Source organism: Marmota monax, unplaced genomic scaffold (assembly GCF_021218885.2).
Source record: "Marmota monax isolate L192 unplaced genomic scaffold, Marmota_monax_Labrador192_F-V1.1 WCK01_AAM20220418_F8-fsc00039, whole genome shotgun sequence".
NCBI classification, from domain to species: Eukaryota; Metazoa; Chordata; class Mammalia; order Rodentia; family Sciuridae; genus Marmota; species Marmota monax.
Window position 1 is genome coordinate 5414973 of NW_026693602.1, and position 13117 is coordinate 5428089.

A 13117-nucleotide genomic window follows, 5' to 3' on the forward strand; every position below is an offset into this window, starting at 1 on the left:
ATTTTATTTAGAGACAGTCTCACTGAGTTGCTTAGCATCTTGTTTTGTTTTTTTAACTATATCTTTATGTGGTGCTGAAGATTGAACCCAGTACCTCACATGTGCAAGGTAGGTGCTCTACCACTGAGCCCCAGCCATAGCACCTTGCTTTTGCTGAGGCTGGCTTTGAACTTGTGATCCTCCTGCCTCTGCCTCTTGAACCGCTGGGATAACAGGCATGTGCCTCCATGCCTGGTACATTTGGGACGTTTTCAGCATTATTTCATCAAATATTCTCTCTGACTCTTTCCCATTTCTCCTGCTGGGACTCACAGGACATATATATGTTGATCCACTTGATGGTATTCTGCAGGTCCCCTAAACTCTGGTCACTTTTCTTCTTCTTTGTTTCTATTCTTCAGACTCAATAACACCCAGTTTCTTGTCTTCAAATTCTGTGACTCTTCTGCCTGCTCAAATCTTTCTTTGGATTGCTCTAGTGAATTTCTCATTTCGGTTATGCATTTTAGCTCCAGAATTTACATTTGATTTCTGTTTAGTTTTGTTTTTCTCTACTCATATTTACCCCCTTTCATATATAATTTTCTTGACTTTCTCCACATCTTCTTTTTCAATTTAATTTAATTTTTTTTTTATATTGGGGATTTAACCCAAGGGTGCTTATCCAATGAACCACACCCCCAGCCCTTTTTCTTATTTATTTATTTATGGTACTAGAGATTGAACTTAGGGGTGCTTAATCATTGAGCTACATTCCCAGTCCTTTCTTATATTTTATTGGAGACAGGGTCTGGCTGAGTTCCTTAGAGCCTCACTAAATTGATGAGACTGGCTTTAAACTTGGGATACTCCTGCCTCAGCTTCTGAGCCACTGGGATTATAGGCTCCACATCCTCTTTTAGTTCTTTGAGAATTTTAAAGACAGTTGCTTTAAAGTCTTTGTCTAGTTGATCATTCATCAGGTGTTTTTTTCAGGGACAGTTTCTGCTGATTTTATGTTTGTCTCTTTGAATGGGCCAAGTTTTCCTGTTTCTTTTTGTGCCTTTTGAAAAACGGATAGTTGAATCTACTAATGTGATAACTCTGAACTCAGGTTTTACTTATGTGTTACATTTTTAGGAAGTCTTTCTCTGGCCACTGAATTTGAAATGGCAGACTTTCTCCCTGTTGAATGTTTCCTGTCCTTGTGGTTCATTTAGTTCCTTAACTTTTATCACCATCTATGAACTGTACATATTTTGCTTATTTTCTCTCCTCTAACTGAAATGTAAGATCCATAAGGAGAGGGTTTTTTTTCCTTTATTTGTTGCTGTACCCCTGGCAACTAAAATTGTCCTAGCTTCTGATATTGCTTAGTTATTATTTGTTAAAAAACTGAATTAATGAGTAGAGTGTTTGATTATCCTGGAATAGATGCTTAATATTTATTTATACTCAGTCTAATTTCACAAAGTAATAGAGATGAGAAATTTCCTAGTGGACAAATTAGAGCCCATGGGAATGGTTTAGACTGGAAGAGAGATTTGAGTGAAGTCATAGAAATATATGTTATATCTTAGGAGTGTAAGGAGTCACAGTCATAAAGAATGCCGTTATGGCATTTGCAAGTGAATGTATGGAACTGGAGGCTATCATGCCAAGTGAAATAAGGCAATCCCCAAAAGTCAAAGGTCCAATGTTTTCTCTGATATGCAGAAACTAATCCAAGATAAGGGGTGGGGTAGGAGAATTTAAAAAAAGAGAGAGGAAATAAAAAAGAGGGGAGAGGGAATTTCATTAAAATAGAGGAATGATCAGTAGAGTAGACAATGGAGATTGAGGAAGAAGAAGGGAAAGGAACGGAGAAGAACAGAGCTTTTTGTATGTGCATGCATGGTTGTGGCATAGTGGATCCTTGCATCAGGTATATCCATAGGACACTAATTAAAAATAAACTGTAAGTGGTTGAAGAGGGATCAGTGAAGTAGAAGGAGGGGAGCTGAGGTGGGGAAGTGTGGAACAGCACATTAAGTTCCAGGCTATCGTAATTATGTCAAGGTGTATCTGGTGTTGTGTCATAACTAAAAAGAATTAAAAAAAAAAAAGAAAAGAGCCAGGTGTGGTGGTGCAAGTCTTTACCTAGTAGCTCAGTATGCTGAGGCAGGAGGATTACAGGTTCAAAGCCAGCTTCAGCAACTTTATGAGGCCCTTAGCAACTTAGTTGTCTCAAAAAGAGGTGAGGTATGGCTGTTTTTAGCCCAAGGTAAAACATCCCTGGGTTCCTATCCCTGGTTACACCCACCCCTCCAAAAAGAAGGGGGGAAAAAAGGGTATAAGGAATCAGAAGATAAAAGAACAAGGGATGGGATTCTGGAAACACCTACATGTAACGGTTGACCAGGGAGCAGCACTGTCCTTAGACTTAGCATGTGGGAACTCTGTTGTTTAGAGATCCTTAGCAGGTCTTCCTCCAGTTACGTACCTCACCATAGTCTTAAGATGTTGAGGAGTCAAGGGACTAGTCTTATCTGGTCTCTTTCTTGGTCAAATTTTTAATTATTTGGATTCCAGAATTCTCTTCTTAGTATTCCTTCATAGGTACCTTCCCTAATTCTCTCCTCTGTCAACTGAACCACACAGTGTGTATGGTCTTCTCTAGGTCTAAGGGATGGCTAAGGAGCAGCTGTTTGCAGGCCTGTGACCGAAACCTTGGACATGTGGGGCTGGGATAACCACATGCTTGCATCTAAGGCCCCGGTATGGAGTAGAACTGAAGGTGGAAGTGAAAAGGGACAGGGAAGGCTGCAGGCCAGGGGAGTCATTATGACTTCCCAGGCCCCTACAGAACTTGAGGGAGTCTGAGAATTCAAAATCAGAACTTGGTCATTCACGTTGTTATAGAATATGTTTGTCAAGATAGAAGGAAAGAATAATAATTTAGTAGCTTTTTAACTTGACCTATAACTTTAAAATATTTAGACATGGAATATAGGATTCCATTTATACTTTTGCCCCAAGCCCTTAAAAAGCAGGATTGGGCCTACAAAAGAAAATGAAAAGGAGCAGAAAGGAAAAAGTAAGTTCAAGATAAAAGTTTTAAGGAGGGAAAGATAAACAGTGTCAAATGCTTCATAGGCATCAAGTCTTATGAAAAAATGTTTCCATTGGACTAGAAAAGCAGAATTGAGTAAAAAGTTCAGTTGACTGGGGTTAGAATGCAAAAAGCTGATTTCTTTCTAGGACTTTATCTGAGGATGGAAGAAACTAGAGCAGTAGTTGGAGCGGTAGGCAGGATATTCAAAGAGGACTTTTCTATTTTAAAAATGAGGGGGTCTTTTAAAATAAACATGTTGAACAAAAGGAGGCAGTGTTAAGTTAGAGGCTAAGGGAAAAGGGAATAATTGATGGGGCAAGGCTCAAGATTCACTGCATAGATTAATGGAAAGGAGGGGGTGTTTGAGGAGGTAGGTGTTTAGATGGTTATTGTTGCTAAGTCTGGGGAGTTAGGTTGCAGGAAGATGACTTAAGTGATGGTGGTATATCATTCATATTGGGTTTAGGAGCTTGTTTTCTTTATTTAAAGTTGGATTTCATGTTCCTAAGCAGCAGGAGTTATGCTTACAGCCATTATTGAAATCCTGCTGTTGATTGAAATGTAGCTCATAATATGGGGTGTGGGCTACATGTATGTTGGGTGTGTCCTTAATCACTTGCTACTTAGTGGTGACTTAAAATTTTAAATTTGATAAAAAATTTTGATTCTACTTAACCTAGAAATAATTTTTTTATCATGTTCAAATAAATGTCTGTCACCAAACTTTGGATATGATTTGTTTTAATAAATTTTTACTATCTAAATCATACTTATTTGGGCAAAATATTTTTTGGTAGGATTATATTAATACTCTCTTTTTTCCCCCTCCCACTAGTAGTTCAAAGAACTGCTGGTTCAGGTTTTAGCTCTTGCCAAGTTGTGAAAATAGTGAAGGATGCTTAGACTACTTAATATTCGAATTGTAAGTAATTTTATTTTTACTATTACTATGTATATATTTAAGAAAACAGATTTTGAAATAGTCATTACCTTATATAACAACAATAAATGTCAGTATGATGGGACTGGAATTTATTTAGATTTTCTTAAGATATAAGAAAACTTCCTGTTTCATTTTGTTTGTGAGATTAAAAAAGAAGTCTGATGGTATTGAATCATTCTGAGGTAGTGAGATGAAATTTCTTCTTTTTTTTCAGATATTTAATTTTATTGTAAAAGTTTATGGAAATTCTTTATCAGTTTATTTACATATATATGATGCAGTAGTCAAGTTTCATGTAAAGGCATAATATTTATTAGGAATATATATTCTTTTCCATCTTAATATGCTTGTTTTTTTCTACATTCTTTAATTTTGACATATTCTGTTTGGACTGTTTTTGCTGTATGAAAAGCTTAATATATACAAAATCAAATAAGAGTAACTTAGGAATAGTTTGTTGAATAATTGCAGATGATACACACGAACATTTATTTCTGCAAGAGGAAAAAAGCTTAAGAGGTTTGATAAAAGGTTGCTTGAAACAATTTGTTATGTTTTACTTTTAATGTTTAGCAAAACATTACCCCCCCAAAAAATAATAAAATAATAACAAAGGCATTCCAAATGTTTTCCCTTTTTTGGCGGGGGGTACCAGAGATTGAACCTGGAGGACTCCGACCACTGAGCCACATACCCAGCCCTATTTTTTATTTTATTTAAAGACAGGATCTCACTGAGTTGCTTAGCACCTCACTTTTGGTGAGGCTGGCTTTGAATTCTTGATCTCCTGCCTCAGCCTCTCAAGCCTCTGTGATTACTCTCGATCCTCCTGCCTCAGCCTCCCAAGCCTCTGTGATTACAGGCGTGTGCCACCATGCCCAGCTTGGTTTCACTATTTTATTTTTAAATTACTTTATTTGAAAGTATAAGAAACTCAAATTACTCTTAGAATTCTGTAGTGTATGCAGTGTGAATACTAAATGAGAGTGCTGCTATAAGCAAAAAACAGTTCTAATTATGTTATTCAAACAAACAAACCAAGTGAGCCAAAGGACAGAATGCATATTTTAAAACTAACATTTTAATTTGTTAAATAGGTAAAAAGTTTTAGAAATAGTCTCAGTCCAGCACATTTTATATATTCAATGCATAAAATATTTTTAAAAATTTAATTAAGATGTAATAAAATTACATCTTGTAAAGGGAGAAAGATGTAACATTTTATCTCCTGAAGTGTATAACCATATCATCTGTATACAATAGCTTCGTAAAAATTTATTCAGCGAGTTCATGAACTTGAATTTAAACTCTTAAGATGTAGAATGCTCATTAGTGCCCTCTATTGACAGAGATGTAGAAGCCTGTCCTCTTTTTCTTAGTTAAACCAGTGTTAGAAATTGAATTGCAAACTAAATTATACTTTATATCTTTCCTGTGTATTTTTTATAACTTTCAAATTCTTCCTTTTTTTAGGCTCTCTGGTTAATCATCTTTAGAAGACTGGATTTCTGGATAACTACTCTACTCCATCTCTATTGACTTTTAAAATATGATAATGCAAACTTGTAACATTGGCAATCATCTGTGAACCTATAATTGCATTGATTCATAGAAGTTGAAGCTTCCTCAGGGAGTAAACAATGACATCAGCAGTGGTTGACAATGGAGGTTCTGTTTTGGAGCTTTCCAGCAATGGAGTAGAGAATCAAGAGGTTAGGCATCGATGTTTTACATTTCTATTTTGTTCATAGAAATTATTGTATGAACTAATTTTGAAATTAATTGAAAACAGGTATTTGAGGGTAGTAATGTACAATGCATGAAATTGTATATGTGCATGTCATGTATCCTCATATAATTTAAGTAATAGAAGTTGAAGAAGGTGCTGCAAGGCTGACTTGAATATTTGGAACATGCATATGTTAAAATGAGCTTGAAGGAAGAAAAAAATAGAACATTATAGTATTCATTGAGAGATAAATTTAAATTCTAAATAAAATTGATTATTTTGGATTATAGAGCATATAGAAATATACTGTACCTAAATACCTAAATTAGGTTCATCTTTTTTTAAAATATTATTTTTAGTTGTTGATAGACCTTTATTTTTATTATTTATTTATATGTGGTGCTGAGAATTGAACCTAGTGCCTTACACATACCAGGCAAGCACTCTACCACTGAGTCACAGCCCCAATTAGATTCTTCTTAAGTTAGAATTTTATACCTGTTTTAAAAATTTACCATCTTTGTTTCTTGATTATTCTAAATCAATGTGGCGATCAATCATAGTTTAATCTAATATATGCATTTATGAATTTAGATAATTAAATCAAAAAATAAATTCAGGTTTTGAATCATTAGCACATTTGGTCATTTTCTTGTCATTGAGAATATTGAAGAATAAAAAGATATGAGTTATGGTCTGGGCATGTAGCTCAGTTGGTAGAGTGCTTGCCTATAGCATGCATGAGGCCTTGGGTTCAATCCCCAGCACCACCAAAAAAAAAAAAAAAAAAGATGTGAGTTAAAAATATAGACTTTTAGGTCTTGGCTTCTATTCTCACTGTTCGGTGAAAACTGAATATTGGAAGAGCACTAAGTCATAATAAAATAGCACTGTCATAATAATGGATCCGTATTTGGTTAGAGAGGAGGTAAGAAAATGAATAGTTTTCCTAAAAGTTTCTTTTCTCTATTTTTTGTGAAAGATGCTATTGTTAGTGTTTGGTACCAACTTAATGGTATAATGGCATGCTTGAGAAACAAGTTAGGATATTGGAGGTGTATATTTTGGACTCTGGATTCTTTTAGTTGCTTGCTTTGTGTTTGTTGGGTCTTCCAAGTTCCAGATCTGTGATGGACACATTCAGTGGGAAGGGGATAAAATGTTAGTGGACTTGCTGACTCCTAAATGTTCCCTTTGTTGTATTTGAATCTAAAACTGGTTCAAAGCCTATTAAGAGAAGCCACAGCTGTAGAACATACTTTATTCCCACAATGAATTTGTTTTTTCCTATCTATGTGCATATGTCCATAGATAGTATGTACACATAGACTATCTATGTGCATGCTTAATTCATTCATTTGTTCTTTGACAAGTATTAATTGATCATTTACTGTACATCAGAGAAACATATTAGGAGTTTTTACACTTTAGATTATGATGGAATAACGGAGGCCAACATAAACAACTAGCAGAATAGCATATGAAAGCATATGAAACCATAGTTTGGAAACAGCTGGCAGTATTGAACTGTGCTTCCTGAGAGAAGGGCGTCTCTGTGATTAAACTGGCTTACTGCCACTTTCCGGGCTACTGTGTCGGGAAAAGGGACCAAAGCAGATTGTAACTGTCTCACTCAAATAAGGAAACAAAAATGAAAATTTGGAGAGGCTAAAGTGACTCATTAGAGGAGTAGCGTATCCAAAAGGAAAAAAGTCCTCCCAGAGAAGCAACAGAACACTGCCTTGGGCTCCACTCATCCTTTGGCTTATTGCTCATTTGTTGAGATATAGGAAACACCATGAGGCCAGGTAAAGAATGACCAAAAAGGCATAATTCCAGTAATTTACTAAAAAATTTGAAATTCCTCAGGCCTGGGAGTCCTTGTTGAATGCCCCAGGGCATTTGTTAGAGATTCCAGAAGGGCTCTGTCGGACTAACCTAGCTCTAGAATTAAGGATAGTCCAAACTTGCCTTAAAGGTTTAAAAATAGGCCTCAAAAGTTGATGTAGGGGTTGGGGATGTAAATCAGTGGTAGAGCACTTGTCTAGTATGCATGAGGACTTGGATTTGATGCCCAGCTCCTCCTTCCCCTCAAAAAGTTGATCCATAAATATTTGTCATGACACTTAGCAGACACCAAAATGCATCACTTAACAATGTAAAGTTTTCGTGAAAGAACCAAATAAAACTTCTAGAGATGAAATACATACTGTCTGAAAAAAAATTTATTAGATAGGATTAAAAATAGCTTAGGTACCATAAAAGAAAGAAGAGATCAGTAAATTTGAAGATAGCCATGGAAACTACATTAACAAATCAAAGAGAAAAGAAGAGGAAAATATCAAATAAAGGAACAGTAGCTAGCAGTGGTGTTGCACGTCTGTAAGCCCAGCAGCTCAGGAGGCTGAGGCAGGAGGATCGAAAATTTAAAGCCAACCTAAGCAATTTAGCAAGACCCTGTCTCTAAATAAAATATTTAAAAAGGCTAGAGGTGTGACTCAGTGGTTAAGTAACCCTAGGTTCAATCCCCAGTAGCCCCCTGAAAGAAGGAATAGAGACTCTATGTTCATAATCTGGGACATCAGGCTGTCTTAAGATGCATGTAATCTGAATCCCAAAGTGAGAGAAGAGGGGAACCAAAGAAAATACATGAAGAAATAATGATCATACATTTCCCCAACTTGATTAAAAGAATAGACCTATTGGACTGGGGTTGTGGCGCAGTGGCAGAGTGCTTGCGTAGCATGTGTAAGGCACTGGGTTTGATTCTCAGCTCTGCATGAAAAAACAAATAAAATAAACTTATAGGAAAAAGAAGAAGAACTAAGGTAATCACTACAGATATCTTTGCTGAAACTGTGCAAGTCAGAGGATAATGATACCTTTAAAATGCTGTAGAAATAAAACTGTCAACCTACAATTATGTATCCAGAAGAAAACTCTTTTCAAGGATTTTTTTCCCAAAACAAAATCTGAGAGAATTTATTGCCAACATATTTATCCTACAAGAAATGTTTAAAATAAGTTCTTTAGGCAGAAGGTAAATGATACCATCTGGAAACTTGAATCTACACAAAGGAATGAAAAGCACTGGAGAAATGGTTTATGTGTGGGCAAATTTAAAATTCTTTGGAAAATCAATTAGAAATGTTTATTGTAGGGTCTGGGGTTGTGGCTCAGCAGTATAGCACTTGCCTAGCACGTGTGAGGTGCTGGGTTCAATCCTTAGTACAACATAAAAATAAATAAATAAAATAAAGGTATTGTGTCCAACCAGAACTTTAATAAATAAATAAATAATAAAAATATTTAAAAAAATGTTTATTGTAGTAAAAACACTCAATATGGTATTGACCCTAACATTTTTTAGTGTATAAAATGATTTTTACTTTTTTGAAAAAGTTAATTATTCAAGGCAAAAATAAAAACAATGGAGTTTATAATGTGAAGAAGTAAATATATTACAGTAGACTGAAAGATTGAGAGGAGAGAATTGGATACTATTATAATTTTTATTAAACATAAAGTAGCATGTTATTTGTAGGTCAACTGATAAGTTGGGAAGCATAATGTAAAATCTAAAGCAACCACTAAGAAATAAAGCAAAGAAACAAGGTTTGAAATGAAATTGGTACCAAAAAACACTCAGTTCAGTGAACAAAGAACAAGGTGGTAGATTTAAACCCAGTTTTATTGATACTAAATGTAAATATTCTAAATATTCCAGTCAAAAGGTAAATATCAGATTGGGTTTTATAAAAAAGCCACATCTATTTATGATTCATATAAGAAATTCATTTTAAGAATAACAACTGTTTAAAAGTAAAAGAATAAAGCAGTATGCAGTGGCACACGCCTGTAATCCCAGCAACTCAGGAGGCTGAGGCAAGGAGAATTATAAGTTCTAAGCCAACCTCAGCAACTTAGCCAGACTCTGTCTCCAAAGTAAAATTTCAAAAGGGGCTGGAGATGCAGCTCAGTGGTAGAACACCCTTGGGTTCAACCCTCAGTACCACCAAAAATGTAAAAGTATAGAAATAGATACATATTATATAAATATTAATCATTAAAAAAGATGGATTTCACTACCAGGGATAATGAATTTATCATAAATAATAAAAGAATCTTTAAGCATGAACTGACCAAACAGAAATAAAAAATAGATAAATCCACATATTAGTTGATTATATTGCAGCATACCTTTCTCTGTAATTGATAGAATAAATATACACAAAGTCAATAAGGCTTTAGAAGATTTGAATGACATTATCATCTTACTTCATCTATTCGATATTTGTGGACTCTGCCCAACTGTAGCAGGAATACACATTTATTTCAAGCTTACATGGTCAATTAACCAATATACGTTGGCTATAAAACAAATCTCAGTGATTGAAATGATATGGAGAAAATTATCTGACCCAAAGGGAATTTAAGTAGAAATTAGCAACAGAAAAATATTTGCAAAAATCTTTGACTATTTGGATATTAAGTAGTTAACTTTATGTATCTCATGAGTTAAAGTATAAATCATGGGCCAGGCGTGGTAGTGCATGCCTGTAATTCTAACAACTTGGAGGCTGAGGCAGGAGGATCATGAGTTCAAAGCCAGTTTCAGCAATTTAGTAAGGCCTTAAGCAACTTGGCAAGACCCTGTCTCAAAACGAAACAAAAAGGGCTAGGGATGTGGATCAGTGGTTAAGTGCCCCTGGATTCAATCCCTAGTACCAAAAAAAAAAAAAAAAAAAAAAAAAGAATAAACCACAAGAAAGAAGATTAGAAAATGAGAACTATCCAGATTTGAGGGATGAATTAAAAAATTTGAGGGATTTTACTAAAGCAGTACTTAGCTACCGTGCTTAAGGACAAAGTTGAAAGGCTTATATATCTGACTTGAAGACTTACTAAAAGCACCACTGATTGAGATGGTATGGTACAGGGGTACCAAAAGATGTGGATCAGTGGAGCATAATATAGGCCTACACATACAAGCTGCTTGATATTCAGTAATGGAACTAAGTGGAATAATATAATTAAATGGAGAAAAGATAGGCTTTTTAACAAACGATGGTGCAACAATTAATTATCCATATGCAAATAAATCACAATCCTTTCTCAACATTGTACACGACGAATAACTCAAAATTGATTATGGATTTATAAAAGCTGAACTATAAAAACTTCTGGAAGAAAATACAGGAGAAAATTTTTTCAGTCTTGAAATAGGCAATAATTTCTTAAACACAAAAACATGAAGGGGAATGAATGATAAATTGAACTTTATTAAAATAAAAAATTTCTGCTCTTTAAAACATTTCTGTTGTGGGCTGGGGATGTATCTCTCTTGGGTAGAGTGCTTGCCTTGCATGCACAAAGCCCTGGGTTCAATCCCCAGCACCACCAAAAAAAAATTTTTATTGTGAAAATGAAAAGGAAAACCAATAATTGGAAGAAAATATTGAATACATATACTGAAAACAGACTTTGTATGAGTTCATTTTATGTTACTATAATAAATTTCTAGTCTAAGTACTTCATAAAGAAAGGAAGTTTATTTAGCTCACAGTTCTGGAGGTTGCCAATTTCTGTTCAACTTTGGTGGAGGTCTTATAGTAGATGGCGTCATACTGATGGGAGTGCATGCAGGAGAGAGACATCACCTAGTGAGACAGGAACCCATTGTGGCCAAGAAGGGCAAGGCTCAATTTTATAACTCCCTCAGGGTTCCATAAAAACTACCGTAAGTCCTGACAAGAATAATAACTACAGGGCCTAAAAAACATCCCAGTTTAACACTGCCACCCTGATAACCAAGCATCCATTACATCTTTGAGGGACAAACTTAAAATGTTTAAACTAAACAATATATTCAGAAAATAAAAAATAATAAGACAACCCATTAAAGTAGACCAAAGAGTTGAATAGATAATTAAACAAATGACCAGTAAGCACTTATTAAAATGCCCGGTATTATTAGCCGTCAAAAAAAGGCAAATTAAAATTACAAAGAGATCCTACTACAAACTTACACAAAATTAAGATAATTACAGAGTAAAACCATATGTTGGGAAGGATATAGAGCAGCTAGAACTCTCATACGTTGTTAATGGGATTGTATAATGTAACCACTTGGAAAATAATTTCAGAGTCCTTTTAAAATTAACTGTACAAGTCAGGCATGGAGGCACACGCTTATAATCCTGTGACTTGGGAGGCTAAGGCTAGAGGATCACAACTTCAAGACCAGCCTCAGCAACTTAGTGAGGCGCTTAGCAACTCAGTGAGACCCTGTTTCAAATTAAAAAAATGAAAAGGGGCTGGGGATGTGGCTCAGTGGATAAGCACTCCTGGGTTCAATCCCTGTACCAAAATAAGTAGATAAATAAAATTAACTGTATAATTAACATGATCTCATAATTAGACACCTAGGTAAATATCAAATGGGAGGGAAGGGAAGACCACGAAAGTTTATAGCCATTGTAACCATAGGAAGATAGGTAAATGGATAAAAAATTGGTTTAGCTACAGTGGAATTTTCAGAAATAAAAAGAAATCATCTATGGACACAGACAAAAACATATAAATATAATTTTTTGAGGAATTGGACCAAGCTGCTTGGGAGGCCAAGGCAGGAGTATCACAAATTTGAAGCCACCCTGAGCAACTTAGACTCTGTCTAAAAATGTAAAAAGGGCTGGGGATAGGGGTCAGTGGCAGAGTGGCCACAGGTTCAGTCACTAGTACTAGGAAAAAAAAAAATCAGACATAAAAGAGGACAAATTGTTGATTCCAATATGAAATTTTAGAGAAAGCAGAACTGTAAGGATAGAAATCTACAGATGTAGACTAGACTGATGGTTGCCTAACCTGTGTGTTTGGGCGTGCTGCCTGATTTAGGGGTACAAAGGAACTTTCTGGCATGCTGTTATTTCTTAATTGTAACAGTAGTTACAAGGATATCTGCATTTGTGAAAATTCGTAGGACTGTACACTTAAGATGGGTGAATTTTATTTACATAAATATGGCTGGATAAAGTTGATTAAAAATAAGATTTAAATTTAAAAAAAGACTCTTATCTGTTGAGTGAATTCAGTTTTGTGTTATACAGATGGTATTTCTTAGAATTTTCAAGTTATTTCTTATTGGTTTAAAGTTTTTATTACTGTTCTAATTGTTACTTTTAAATGAAAAAGTATAAGTATTTTGATTTTTCTTCTTAGTTTCTCATTGAAAAAAATAGTAAACTTCTGGGGCTGGGGTTGTGGCTCAGAGGAAGAGCGCTCACCTAACGTGCATGAGGCACTGGGTTCGATCCTCAGTACCACGTAAAAATAAAATAAAGATATCGTGTTCACCTATAACTAAAAATAA

General features: G+C 35.0%; 1 protein-coding gene across 4 annotated transcripts in view; it reads left to right on the forward strand.

The window, feature by feature from the left end:
* The window catches only part of Elf2 (E74 like ETS transcription factor 2), a 99524-nt gene that overhangs the window by 25740 nt on the left and 60667 nt on the right, over positions 1–13117 (forward strand). For all 4 annotated transcript variants that reach the window (XM_046459534.2, XM_046459535.2, XM_046459531.2 and 1 more), the window contains exons 2-3: positions 3909–3995; positions 5490–5728. In XM_046459534.2, the coding sequence (XP_046315490.1) occupies positions 5657–5728 (72 nt within the window). In that variant the 5' untranslated portion in view covers positions 3909–3995; positions 5490–5656. The remainder of the gene's footprint in view (positions 1–3908; positions 3996–5489; positions 5729–13117) is intronic.